This window comes from Chanodichthys erythropterus, chromosome 5 (genome assembly GCF_024489055.1).
Source record: "Chanodichthys erythropterus isolate Z2021 chromosome 5, ASM2448905v1, whole genome shotgun sequence".
In the NCBI taxonomy this organism is placed as follows: domain Eukaryota; kingdom Metazoa; phylum Chordata; class Actinopteri; order Cypriniformes; family Xenocyprididae; genus Chanodichthys; species Chanodichthys erythropterus.
This window is the reverse complement of record NC_090225.1, coordinates 7,863,352-7,877,950: the sequence shown is the minus strand read 5'-3', so window position 1 is coordinate 7,877,950 and position 14,599 is coordinate 7,863,352. Positions and strand designations below refer to the sequence as shown.

The 14,599-nt window shown below is 37.7% G+C and overlaps 2 protein-coding genes across 2 annotated transcripts in view; one reads left to right on the top strand and one right to left on the bottom strand.

The window, feature by feature from the left end:
• lrmda (leucine rich melanocyte differentiation associated) overlaps positions 1 to 6,426 on the bottom strand; it is a 335,881-nt gene extending 329,455 nt beyond the window's left edge. Inside the window, exons 1-2 of the mRNA XM_067385135.1 lie at positions 6,190 to 6,426; positions 5,453 to 5,553 (exon numbers count right to left, since the gene is read on the bottom strand). Of these exons, the coding sequence (XP_067241236.1) occupies positions 5,453 to 5,553; positions 6,190 to 6,231 (143 nt within the window). The 5' untranslated portion in view covers positions 6,232 to 6,426. The remainder of the gene's footprint in view (positions 1 to 5,452; positions 5,554 to 6,189) is intronic.
• A 4,042-nt stretch (positions 6,427 to 10,468) lies between these two features.
• On the top strand, positions 10,469 to 13,901 carry znf503 (zinc finger protein 503). Its single transcript, XM_067385134.1, has 2 exons — positions 10,469 to 11,014; positions 11,408 to 13,901. Exons 1-2 carry the CDS (start codon positions 10,754 to 10,756, stop codon positions 12,836 to 12,838), a joined length of 1,692 nt encoding a protein of 563 aa, XP_067241235.1. The 5' UTR covers positions 10,469 to 10,753; the 3' UTR covers positions 12,839 to 13,901.
• The last annotated feature ends 698 nt before the right edge of the window (positions 13,902 to 14,599 follow it).

The window sequence follows — 14,599 nt, the reverse complement described above, 5'->3', positions numbered from 1 at the left end:
AGGGGACATTTTGACAGCAATCCCCAACCTGGGATTACTCCTCCTGTCTATGATCTAATATCACTTCATGGCCAGTCTTGAGAAAGGTAACATTTCACCTTCACACCACCTCAACGTTAAAACCACACAAAAGGCACCTAGCGAAAAGTCTGATAAACTGAATGTGATTTTACATGCGTGTTTGCAGAGATTCTCTCTGACACCTCTCACATCAGGTAACACAGCCTGTGAGTGCACGCAATGGTTTTGAGCTGTGGTACATCACTGTGAACTGAACATCTAACTTCCATTTTGAGAATTCTCAAAATAATGGTTCAAATAAATCATGACTAAACCTTAGATTTTATTAATTACTCTTCACAGGTAGAACATAAAATATATTTTATGTAATCCTTAAAACAACAATAAATATTATGATACATTTTTCACTGAATTTGGCAGTCTGAGAATTGGTAGATTCTAGGGATATGCTAAAATACATCATTTTAAAATTTACTAGTAGTTACTTTGCCTAAATGACTAAAAAGGTCTATTTCACACAAATATTAAAATTCTTTCATCATCTACTCACCCTCAAGTCATTTCATTCTCTGTGACACACATACACACACACACACAAAATATTAACATCTAAAATATGTCTAATTAACATCTATTAACATCTAAAAAATTCTAAATATTCTTCAAAATATGTTCTATTGTGCTTCACAAAAGAAAGTCATACAGGTTTGAAGCAACATAAGGGTGAGCAAATGATCAAATGATAACAGAACTTAAATTTTTTTGTGAACTATCCCTTTACATAAGTGAATAAGGCTTGTTTCGGGAAGGAACAGGACACAGAAGGAACAGGACGCAGAGGTCTCAAGACATACTTAAATCATTAAATCTGAACTCTTTTTAACTTGACAAACAGTATAATGCAATACTGATGGTAACGTAATGGCCAAAGATGCCCATCTACACATGTATAGCTGTAGCAACAGTGCATTAAAGGGAATGAATTAAAGGGATACGCCAGCTATTAAAATTCTGCCATTTAATAACCCTCATGTGGTTCTAAACCTGTAAGACATTCTTCTATGGAACATAAAAAGATATTTTGAAGAACACTGGAAACCAAGCAACACTGGAACCCATTGATTTTACTGAATGAAAAAAAGAGACAATTCTCAAAATATGTTCTGTTATTTCCACAGAAAAACATGTAAATGATGAGTAAACGATGACAGAATTTTCATTTTTAGGTAGAGTATGTCTCAGAAAGGGATTTACCTTTCAAAGTGTCACTAAAAAAGAAAAATGAAAAAAAAAAAAAAAACAGTGAAATAAAACCTAAGATTCTAAAACTAGTCAATCTAGACGACTAGTCAACTATAGTGACCCATTCTGAATACACACTCATTTCTAGATGACCTAAATTGTCTTGTGGCAGGCCTGAGGACAATGAAAGAACCTTTCCATCACTTTGTCATGTTCACATATTTAAGTCCTCATGCTAGAGGGCAGGATGTCTGTCTATTAACTTCTTACTGTGGGGTCTTTGTGTGAACATGGCAGAAGAGGCAGCGAAATCCTGACTGTAGGCCACATCCTCACTTTATTCTGATCACATGCCTCTTTATAAATTAAATTTCATACTGAATGTAACCCTAACCCCAACAAAGCATATGACCAAAACAGCTCCAGTAACAAAACCTTCTATTCTGCTCAAAAGCTCTGTGAAGTGGTAAAAAAAATAAAAAATAAAAAAGTCATGATTTCAGAGCCAGCTTTAACATTCTGCATTTGATATATACATACAGATGTCAGAGAGGGGGGCTTTCTGCTGACAAGCCTTGTTCCCAAATACCATCTTTATAGGCAGTGTGATTCTGAGTGAACAAGACTGGGGTTAGTCCAAAACATAAGTGGTGAAACCTCACTCTTCTGTGTGCACGTCGCTGCATCTGTAATGAATGAATATGACATTGTTCTAAGCATTCCTATTAATAGGCTCTCGATGTGCCCAACTATTCTCGTAATTATCTTACACACAAAAAGTTATAAATGATTTGATGATAGCATAATGGTTCAACGGTGCAAGCATTTCTATCTGTAGCAATGCTGCTATGCATATGGTGAAACTATCAGGAAACATTACGGATGGTAAAATGATGCAATAAGGAGCATTGCATTAAAGAACAAACACAAAGCACAAAAAAACTCTGATCCCCTCCCTTTATGAGTCCAAGGATGGAGTGGTTGTACTTATTACTTCAATCGTGATTAGATATCTGTTAGTATAGCATTTTATATAATTTATACACATGACGATTGACCAAATTCAGTACATGATGCAAAATTACATAAAATTTTATACCTAAACACAGACACAATTCTGGGTTCTACAGTGTTCAACTAATGCCGGGTCGCCAGTCAGAAATGCTCATTAGGAATATTAATGTGCCGATAAGCGTACACTTATGTGCGACACATTGAAGCAGCACAGGATTTGGCAATTATTAATGTGACAGACTCCAGTGCAAAGCGAATCAATTAAATGGAAGAATCCACATTTTCAGCACAGATAACTGCCTCAAGACGACAATTTTCACATGACAAAAAGAGGCCCATTCAGAGTTCTTCAAGGCCTGACAGGTCAAGAAAAGAAGTCTGAAACAAAGGCACCTTATAACCATCATCTCCTCTCTTTTAGTTGTCAGATCAGCTTTGCTAGTCCTGCTGGTGAAATGGCATCCCCCTCCCCAGCTGCCACAAGGTGCTTCTTCATATCCTGTCAAAGGATTCTTTTATTCTATTTGCTCAGCATTAACATGTCACATTTATTGATCAGGCTTTTTATCTGGCCACAGCATGGCACGCCGCTACTGTACCTGCCGCTCTCTGATGTCTCGATGACACGGCGGACCATGTAATGCACATAATGCAAGTATTAAATTGCACTTAATGCAAAAGTGTGACTGTAAGCACGACAGGTAGATTGAGTCAGAGATGTTGTATGCGGTTGGGATCCTGTCATTTATGACAATGTTCTAGAATGTTTCACATGATAGAAACATCCTTCACACAATGACTTTCTCAGCCAATTCAAGCCTTTTTCTGTAAGCAAAGGGAGTCTAATATTACATATTTAAAGGTGCAGTAGGTGATCTGGAATGCTAACATTAGCCTGCTAGCATTGAAAGCATACGATCCCATCTGACTGAACAGCTCTGGTTAGAACATCACGGGTTGCCATCTTTTAATTACGAAGTTATGGCATGAAATCAGCATAAGCTTGTTGTTTTGACTCAGTAGGAACTAGTGTTGTCAAAAGTACCGGTACTCCGGTACCAAGTCGGTACTGAAATTTTGAAAATGTGACAATACCAGCATTTCTGTAGTACCGGTAGTACCGAGAATCCGGGTATATATTTGGTACCCACTGATAGGGCTGTGCCAGTATTTATGTGAATATGACACAAGTGAAGCACAAAGCTTTGTTTACAGAAGAAATAATAGGTTAGAAATTAAATGTGACATCGCAGCCATGGAAACATTTTGGTTCATGCCGAATGAGAGGTACGAGAGTCCATAAATTTAAGATTTGTATTCTGTTTTGCGAATCGCGATCTGGTCACCCGATTATCAGAGAATTTAACAATATTCCATTAGTTATTCCACTGAACATGGAATCTGTTTCTTTTCCCAAATCTTCACTCACGCAGGGGATTATAAACGTTTCTCGTTCGCATTTAGGCCTATAGGCCGTTCGCATTCTTTACTGTGGTAAAGTAGAAAAAACACAGTAGGACAGAAACATTTTTGCTTGCACGTCAATTTCTATTTAACACAGTTTGTGCTTGTTATTAGACTTTATAAGGCGCGTCATGTTTATTTGCATAGCGCGTTTCACACACCAGTGATTTTTACTTTCGTTTTCTCTGGCAGCGCTAAATCAAACATAGCCTGAATGTCTTGCTCCTGCGGAGGATTAAACTCGCTCTTCAGACCTTTTACAACAAGTGTCAGTTGTTTGTAACATCAGGAGATAACATGAAGATATTATTAAAGGGAAATGCTCTCTTTCCTGCTCGTGTCCCACATCCCTCTCAAAGCGCAAAGCAGTGTATATCAAAGTAATAACGGGACTTTGGCTATATGACGCGTCTTTGTGTGGAAATAAAAAACGAATGCTTTTTTAAATAATATTTAACTTTCTTATTATTTAGGTTACCATTATTTACCGATATTTATTTCATAGTTTTACAGGCTGTAGTGTGTCGTTTCACTGACGGAATAGCTAAAATAAACACGCACGTTACCCCTGTTGAAAAAACTAGCTTATGCTGGTAAAGTAAGTTTTGAAGCTGGTATGGTTGTTTGAGCTGGTTTATGCTGGTCCAGGAACAGCTTAGGACTAGCATGGACCAGCAGGACCAGTTTAGGAACAGCATTTGACCAGCATACAGCTTCAAAACCTACCTTACCAGCATATGCTTTTTTTTTCAACAGTACACAATGGATGTTTGAGCATTTATTTATTTATTTATTTATTTATTATATTTCAAAATGTATTTCATTGAGGTAGCCTATATACACACACACACTCCAAATCATATTTAATATTTTTAAAATAGGCTATATAAAATAGTAAAATAGTTCCAACAGATTTTGCTGTGGTATCGAAATTGGTACCGAGAACCGTAAAAATTTCATGGTATCGGTACAGACTACTGGAATTTTGGTACCGTGAAAACACTAGTAGGAACTGTAAAATGCGGCTGCTGTTTGTTTGCGGTGCTCCGTGACTGAAGTCTGTCTGTTTAAACTCTCCACAGAATGAAATGAGCTAACGATGTGTGATGTCAGCGCAAACAGGGTGTGCGAGGGTATGTTAAAACATACGTTGACAGGCAGATAGGGCATCGTATTATTTCTTTCGGACCGAGTATAAAGATTGGATGAACATTTAATGCTCCCTACGCCTTCCACAGATATATATTTATAAAAATACATTTACAACATTTAACATAGTGATTGCTATCAGGATATGAGGAGATTTTCAACTAGTATAACAAAAAATGTTTCTGTAGAGAATGTCCTATTGCACCTTTAATTGCCAAATATTGAATTCCTTAACGTGCATTGCCAACATCAGCGTTCAAACAGCATCTTAAAGGGCCTAAAAACAGAAGTAAACCAACACGGAAGTACAAAATCAAAAACACAACAGGTGTGGAAACTCCCTATAATGGCTATTCTCCATCTTTACAGAGAGGATAAAGTGGGCCATAATCCTGTTGCCAAAACCTAGAAGAAAAACTTGATATCTCACCTTCCTCAGATCAATATAGGAATCCAGTGTGCCTAATAGGTGCCATGTATGTCATTGCTGTCTTCCGTCATCATGGACCTCCTATTATCATGGCCTGTTAAGAGTTACACTCAGACACAAACAGTAACTTACCTCAGTAGGTTGAAGCTGAGATCTAATCTCCTTGCCAATTCTCCATATTCTGTCCCAAGAAAATCTGGAATGTCTTCCCAATCATGCCCAATGCAGGACACCTGCATCAATGCATCAGAGAGAGGAAGAGGGTCTTAGTTACAGTGAAATCATACATGTAAGTACTGAGTAATCTTAATTAACAACATGTTACTATATGGTTAGGAGTAGGGTTTGGTTAAGAGTTAGTTGCATGTAATTAAAATGCATAGTTTACTGTAGTAAGTAATGTGTAACAAAGACACAGTAAAATCAAGTGTTACCGGGAAGAGATATCAGTTTTATTACACAGCTGGTACTTTGAATTCATGTTATTTCAAGAAATAGACTTTCTTAAATATTTACTGAGCTGATGGGAATATTAAATATATGTTTGTTATGAAGCTGTTCAGCTGTGCATAAACATGTGAAGGCAAATACTTCACATACAGCTATTGTGTGAATTAAACCACTGTTATTATGTTAATTAACAACTATTTAAGCAGTTTATAATAAATATTTGTATTAATATTTTTGACTACAGTCGTCTCGCGATACATAAAATGTATTTATATTAATATCCACCTGCATGACACTTCATGACTTGACAAAAAACTATTAAAAAAACAAAACAAACGCACATTTCGGGGCGTTTGGTGTCTGCTGGTCCATAATATACAGTAGGTCACAGGACAACTTGTTTGCAATATTTCACTTACCTGACTTCCATTCACAACAACCATTGACTCGTTGTATGCCATTGCAGTCAAATGACAGTTCAGAAAGAAAGAAGCTTCTAACGAGGACCAGCACAAAAGTTTTTATGCTCATAAGAATGAAACGTTAGCTTTATGTTTTCAAACTAAACTTTTAAACTACGCTCCGTATGAAGCTTTACTTCTTCCGCGTGCTCATGTCAGCTGATCTTAGACGGAAGCACGCGCCACTGTTCAATTGCTCAAATCAGTTTTAGCTGGTTATAAGGCATTCCCAAGGATGTTTTGCCATGAAAATAATGGTGAGTAGCAATATGAACAGCCTTCTGTTAAAAAAAGCCGTTTTAATCACTGGAAGTTAGAACAAATCTCCAAAGAATGTGTTTAACATGGACGTATTACAATGCAAAAGTCATATTTCACTGTATTATAATCCTATTTTACTGTATTTCATCACATTCGTGTGTTCATTTAATAGTTTAAGTTAAAATAACACCTTAAAGCTTTATTGTTATCGTTTTATAACAGGACACGCAGAAAGGGAGACGCTCGAGAGCTTGGGAGCGCCATGACGTCACCACGGAACCTCCCATAGGCGGAAGTTTTGGACGCGCAGACAGTGTGGAGACAAGTAGGATTTCTGATCTTATGCTGGCGGTAGCGCACGAATACTAGAATAATGTAACGACTTAGTTTGGCTACTAATATATGCTTCATAAGACGCCAATGGAAATCTATTTATATTATCATCTTTGTAGAAAATAAAGGGATTGTGTCTGTAAATGTTCTTACCTGTCGTATCACATCGGAGCGCGTGTGTAATTTAAGGTAAAGTGGTTCGTTGTGGTCTCTTTTAGCGAACTTAATGATGAAAATGCTTTGTAATGCATGTTGCAAGGAATAATTACGCTATTATAGTTTTAATTGTTATTATTTGTATTGTAGATGCTATGTTTTGAAAGAAAGGAAGCGGACTGAGACGCTGTTTTCATTTTTAAAGTAGCTATTTGAGTTGGCTGAATATCCGCAATGTACTGTTGTGAGAGTTTTTTCTAAACACTAAAAGTAAATTAATAGCCTACGGTATTTTAATTGGAACTGATTTTGTGTTGCTTACTTTGACTAAGCTGCTTTACCCAACACTTAATGTCAGCAACCGTTTAAAATGTATTTGCAACTTAAGGGGTAAAAAATGTAGCCTGATTGTTATTGTTTATTTTGATAAATTGTAATGTGCGGTTCTCAACTTTGACTACAGAAAAATATTTTAAACAAGCGCGGGGGTTTTGGGCGCTTTATGCATAGATGACTGTTTAGTCATACATAAACATGATATGAAAATACATTTGCATTTAAATAATATCAATTATGACCCCCCTAAAATATGTTCCCATGTAAGTGTAATACCGAGTGTTTGGTATCTGGTTCAGAAGCTCATTCGTCATGCAGACAATAAAGAGAATTTTTTTGCCCGATGCTGGAAATTTATGGTTACTCTTCTCTGCCCTAATATCTCACGCAGTGTGTCACGCGCTGACAGCCTCTGCAGAAAACAATCACACATCTTTACATACTGAAGAAACATTCTGCGTTCAGCTTGTTTAAAATGGCCGTATGTGTTGTATTAGAAAAGGTATTCTGTTTTAAAGCAAAATCGTCCCTCTATTTGCACTTTCAAAAACTAAAATAGCCTACAAATATGATATGTTAATGCAATCTATAAATAAAGAGTGAGAAATATTTTTTCTTACTTGTTTAAAATCGACTATGGTTTTCAGAATTGCACCATGTTTATGTCTTTGAGCAAGGCCTATTGTATTGTGAATACATAATTCTAACTTTTCTAAATATTAAAACACGTAAAAAAGGCAAATGCATTCAGTATCCTAAATATTGATTCTTGGAAAGAGAGAGAGATAATTACCTTACACATTATTATTGGTTTATATGTTTTTAAAATAAAATTATGTATATTTTATTTTAAAAGTTAGATGTACTTGGCTAATTTAAGCAATGTGAATTTTTAAAGGGAGGGGGTGTCGGCTATTATTTAATTTAAAAAGTGCAATATGTGCTAAATAAAACCGCGTTTTGGGATTTATAATTGCCAAGTAGGGCAAACCAGCAATGTTTATTGTTTGTCACAGACCAGGGTTATCTGTTTCATGTATCTGAGATACTCCAGCGAAATATACATTTCTTTCACGCTGATGACTGTCCACTCCAGGTTTTCTTGCTCTCCTAGATGACCTGTCAAGCGGATTACCGCAGAAAGAGATTAATGGTGGAGGCGGGTTGCAATAATAATCGTTTTGTTTGATGTGACAACTTTGATAGGCGTTGATTTACTTACAAACTGATAGGCTTTTAATTGAGCGCCTCCATCCAGTGAGAGATGAAAGGCAAAGCGCATTGAAAAGCTGCCCGATTGCCCCGGAGCCTCAATACTGATTAGCCGTCTCAGCGGTGAATAGTTCAAGGCTTTTTAAACTTCTTTTCTCAAAGGTCTGACAGACCATTTCTCTTTCTTTTATGTATTTTGGTATTGTCAAATAAAATGAATAATATTATTGTGTGTAAATAAAATTTAGTTGACATGAATGGAAAGACTGTCTGGACCATTTTTTATTATTCTTGTTGTTGTATTCTTGCCTCTTTTAACATTCCAAGTGAGTTAAAGTTTTGTTGTTGTTTTTTGCTTTAGGCAACGCAATAACCTACAAGTGAAGTTCACATTTGTGCAAAACATGTAGTGTCCGGAAAAACCTTAAACTGCATTTGAGACGAGGAAAATATAATTTGAAGTAGCTATCATGTACACCTGTCTGAAACCAGCCTCAGCTTGTTTAAAACAGGTCTTGCTACTGTTCATGCAATCAGAAAAACACAACACATCGACTTGTTTCTTTTTAATTCAATGCAGAGGGAAAAAAGTTATAAACATACATATACATATATACATATACATATATATATATATATATATATATATATATATATATATATATATATATATATATATATATATATATATAGGCTATACAATTATACAAATGATAATGAACAAATATGACAATTGCTTTGTTAATTTAAAATAACATTAGCTTACACACATTTACATTGCTTGCCTTGTGTTTTTATTAACTTTTTTTAATTTTTTTAAAGTACAATAATTATATGGCATATTCATTTTTATATTTAAATCAGTCAAAAAAGGTCCTCAAGAATAAATATTTAAAAAAAAAAAAAAAAAGGTTGTTTTACTCTTAGCAGCTGTATTCCTAAATAAACTATATAGGATTAATGACCAGTGGTTGATTTTCTATTACTTTCATTGAAAAAGAAAAAAGAAAACACACACGGGGGAAAGGTTCTTGTCTTACCGCAGGTTTAAAAAAAAACCTTTCCAAACTGAATCAAAAAGAGAAACTGCATGCCCCTCAAATTAAGTGACTGTTCTCCAGGATGCTTCTTTTGCCCTTTTCTCCGTCACTCGCGGCACATAATCAGCTTCAAAAGCTGACGTGAAGTAAGAAAAGGATTGACAGCAACTGACAAATAACTGATTGATTGTGGTCGAGCAGAATTGACAGTTGACGGAGGGGTGGGGATAGAAATAGAAGGGCGGTGTATATTATATTGAAAACATGTGACATTCACATCCCTCTATCACTGCATTGGTCTGCTCTTGTCAACGCTTGTCTGATTGGGGAATTCAAACACTACAAGTTGATCTTGTGTTTATGGTCTCATGTTTCAGTCGACTCACACAGGGTAGGCGTAAAAGTAAAAAAAAAACAACTAAACGCACACAATATCTTAGACTAAATTTCAGTTTATACAAACAAAATAAGTAATAAATCAAAAGATTAGATAGTTATTAAAATGTAGTCTTAATACAAAGAGGTGTATAATAAAAATAAACCAGAATCTTACAAACTTTATTGTTTTGATTCTGTTTTTGTAAAAGGTGTTAATCATCATCATTAAATGTGGGGCTTAATCTTATAAAAGGCCTACAAAAGAGACTAAAACAGATTTTTTTATTTCTCAATTAGTTAATCTTCTAAAAAAAATACTAAAATTAAGGAAGTCTGCTCGTGAAAATGAATAACGAGCGGTTTAAATCTCATTTTTGACAAAGGCAGCGGCGTGCACGACAACCTACATATTGAGCAAAATCTCCTCCCCCAAGTTGTCAAAATAGAGGCGCTTGCAGGAGGAGGAACGTCACATCCCCTTGACCCTCCAATCACCTCGGGGTCCCATTTGATTGGAAGGCGGCAAGGGCTTTAATCTCGGACTAATTCAGCTGCTTTTGAAGTGAAAATTTCTACCAGTTCTTGGTTTGGGAGGACAAGCGCGCGGACCTACGGGAAGAGACAGAGCGCGCGCTATGCCTGTGGTGTCACACGCGGCTCCGGATCTGCGATAGCCTCGCACTTTGCTCCATGCGGATTATACAATTTATCTTTATTTCTACTATTTGAATGAAGATTACGGCATAGTTTTTTTTATTTATTAATCTGATAAATGAAATACCAACAAAATACATGAGAATTGGGTCATGATCACATCGCCCTCTGCTTCTGCTTCAAGAAATAGTGATACTGATCTAGTCTGGGAAAGCACCAGCAGCAGCTCTCGGAATAACAACTCCGCGGTCGTCAGCAAGCCTTTTCTCCATTCCGTCCCTCCTTCGGACCCTTTACGGCAAGCTAACCGACTTCCCATAAAGATTTTGAAAATGCTTACTGCACGCACAGGACACATTTTACACCCTGAATATCTTCAGCCATTGCCATCCACCCCGGTTAGTCCAATTGAGGTAAGATGTGAATTCGCTGTTTCATTATGTAGCTATTTTAGAACAAGTCCGCATTCTCTTTTGTCGGAGAAATTACGGAAATCTTGGATTAGACGTAGCGGAGCTGAATGGATAACATGAATAAAACCCTATTGCTAACATCGTATTTTAATTCGACCAGTTTTCCTCTTTAATTCAGCTAACGTTGTAAATGCGCTTTTGGCACGAGGCATTTACCCTTTCAGCGCGTTTTGCGCGATGCGCACATTATCGACTCGCGTAAAACGTTCAAAACAGAAGCGACGAGTCGTTCAATGAAGTTTATTTGTTGTTTATTTTCACACATGCGTTGTATTGATTGTGCTTTTACACATTTGTGGTGTTTACGTCCTTTATTTTTATCTATCCTCGCAGCTCGATGCCAAGAAAAGTCCTCTGGCTCTTCTTGCGCAAACATGCTCTCAGATCGGTAAACCGGACCCTCCACCCTCCTCCAAACTCTCCTCTGTAACATCAAACGGATCTAACGAAAAAGAGTCGAAATCTGGTCCTTTAAAACTGAGTGACATCGGTGTGGAAGACAAATCCAGCTTCAAGCCGTATTCCAAGCCAGCGGATAAGAAGGACTCGTCTTCTGGGGTGTCGAACGGAGAGAAGTCTGGTTTCCGTGTGCCTAGCGCCACCTGCCAGCCATTCACTCCCAGGACTGGCAGCCCGAATTCCAGCACTTCGGCTTCTCCGATGCCGTCAGATGGAAAGGGAGAGAGAGATGAAAAGAAAGAGTCTGATTGTAATAAAAACTGCTCCTCTGATGGATCTGCACCGACCAGCGTCAGCCATAGCAGGATAAGCGTGAGCTGTGCGGGAATTAACGTGGAGGTCAACCAGCACCAGGAGACCACATCAGGATCCAAAGCAGCGACGTCGGAGTCCTCGTCTGTCACCTCTTCGTCCTCAGCCTCCGTCCTGGGGTCAGGACTTGTAGCCCCCGTTTCTCCGTACAAACCCGGCCAGACTGTTTTTCCTCTACCCCCGGCTGGCATGACGTACCCTGGCAGTTTAGCAGGGGCCTACGCCGGCTATCCCCAACACTTCCTGCCCCACGGTGGAAGTCTGGTCAACGCACAGCTCGCCAGCTCGCTGGGCTGCAGTAAAGCTGGCTCGAGCCCTCTAGCCGGGGCATCCCCTCCATCCATAATGTCAGCTAGCCTTTGTAGAGACCCTTACTGCTTGAGTTACCACTGTGCCAGCCACTTAGCCGGTGCAGCCGGAGCTTCCTGCACACACGACTCGGCGGCTGCGGCGGCCGCGTCCGCTTTGAAGTCCGGATATCCACTCATGTACCCGACACACCCTTTGCACGGGGTTCACTCCTCGCCGCCATCTTTTGGTGGACACCCTTTGTATCCCTATGGCTTCATGCTGCCCAACGACCCTCTTCCGCATGTGTGTAACTGGGTGTCAGCTAACGGACCTTGTGACAAGCGTTTCTCGTCCTCCGAAGAACTTCTTAACCACCTGCGGACGCACACCGCGTTCACCGGGACCGAAAAGTTGATATCGGGTTATCCCAGTTCATCATCGTTAGCTAGTGCTGCTGCCGCAGCTATGGCATGCCATATGCACATGCCGCCCTCAGGAGCCCCTGGGAGCCCCGGGACACTGGCACTTAGGAGCCCGCATCACGCGTTAGGACTAAGCAGCCGCTATCACCCGTATTCAAAGAGCCCGTTGCCTACTCCCGGCGCACCGGTTCCGGTACCTGCCGCGACCGGTCCCTATTATTCTCCCTATGCACTGTACGGTCAAAGACTCACCACAGCATCAGCGCTTGGATACCAGTAAAAAACGGACAAAAAAAACAACAACAAAAAAACAGACTGTCCAAATTTATAGATTATAAAGATTGAAATATAAAGACTTTTATATCATCGCGCCACTGAAGGACTGGATCCGTGGACTCACTGTATTTATTTATGTCAGCTCAAAGCGGACAATAATACAAATGAAAATATTTGAGCAACTCAAAAGTGCATTACATGAACTCTGTAGATAACGTGAAACACATGTTAGAGTACTAATAAAATAGGGGTCTTCAGTTGGATGTTGATTTGGAATTGCTATGATTGTATTGTTCGTTATTATTTAATGTCTCATTGAAAAGAAGATAATTTACATGCATGTTTGTTTCTTAAATCCCAAACTGTCCACATGATTTGAAATTGCCGTTATTTTTCAGGTGTACACCACGGAGAGAGAATTGGTATTTTTTGTATGTATTCTGGAAAATAAGAAACAATTCTGTTCCATATTTCTGTCTTCGGTATTCATTAACTGAACATCACCAAAACTCAACTAACTAAATTCTGTCATTTAAGTAGCCTATATTGATTTTGCCGTTTTAAATAGCCTACAAATCATGTCATTTCCATGGTTGCAGGTTTTACAGTTCTACTAAACTATTTAATTTCGAATAAGATTTAAAATCATAAGTGTATTCGTCGGTGTCTGAGAGATTTTATTATTATTATTTTTTCTAATGACTGAGCCAGCAATCAGCCTATATTGAAAGTTTGGTATAACGATTTTCAGCAATGACGCCAAAAACACGTTTGAAATAATTTCAGGTTCATTTTTATTACTTATGCTTTGAAGTTTATGAATAAAAATAGTTTATTTCTAAATACAAAAAGTATTTCGAAATACTTTATTTCATCTAAGTGGGAGACGATAAATAATCGATGTGACTTATCATCTTTTTTTCATATTTTTACAAAGAAAATGTTTTCAGCACAACTTTTAGGTGAATGACACGACCGGTGTTCGCTTTCTTATTCAATTTCATATACTTTTATCATGTTGTCAGTCCATCATCTCACCATATATCGAATACTCATTTCAGAATATAAACGGCTATGCTGAACGTGCATTTGTTGTGGTTTTGTTGAACAAGATTGTATTCTGTAAAGGCTCGTTTGCAGTTGGCTAAATTATAACTGCAGCCGTCAGTTGCTAATGTGGACAATGAATTATGTTTGAGAAATGCTAAAGAGAAAACATTGCGAGTTCTTTGTTTATAATTAGCCTATTATAGGAAACAGACTGTATAAAAAAAAAAAAAAAAGCAGGAATGACCCATAAATTTTTTAGGTTTTACTTTATCATACATCTTATTTTCTATAGATTACCCAATATCAGCTGTAACTCTGTTTTATGCGAATTAACGAAAAAAAATATATTTTTTTTTCTCAGATTTTTACAGAAACGCATAACACATAAGGCTATACACAATAGGCTATTTGTCAAATATCAGAGTAGCCTAAAACGGTCAGCAATATTTTCATTCAGTGAGCAAACACAAACATTGTCATTAGACTAGACCTGTAAATCATATCTGTCATTTAGTGAAACACTACGGTTTCCAGCTAAGAAAAAAATGTAGGGTTTGTGTTTTCTAGCCTGTAGGCCCATCTATCTATTTTTGTATGTGTGCTCACCAAATAATTTCCTCAATTCTGTTTATTTGCGTATTTAAACTGGAGACTATTTATAATTCGGTTGTAAAAACGTGTAATAAATAAGAAATTCTTTATCGAATGCTCCATA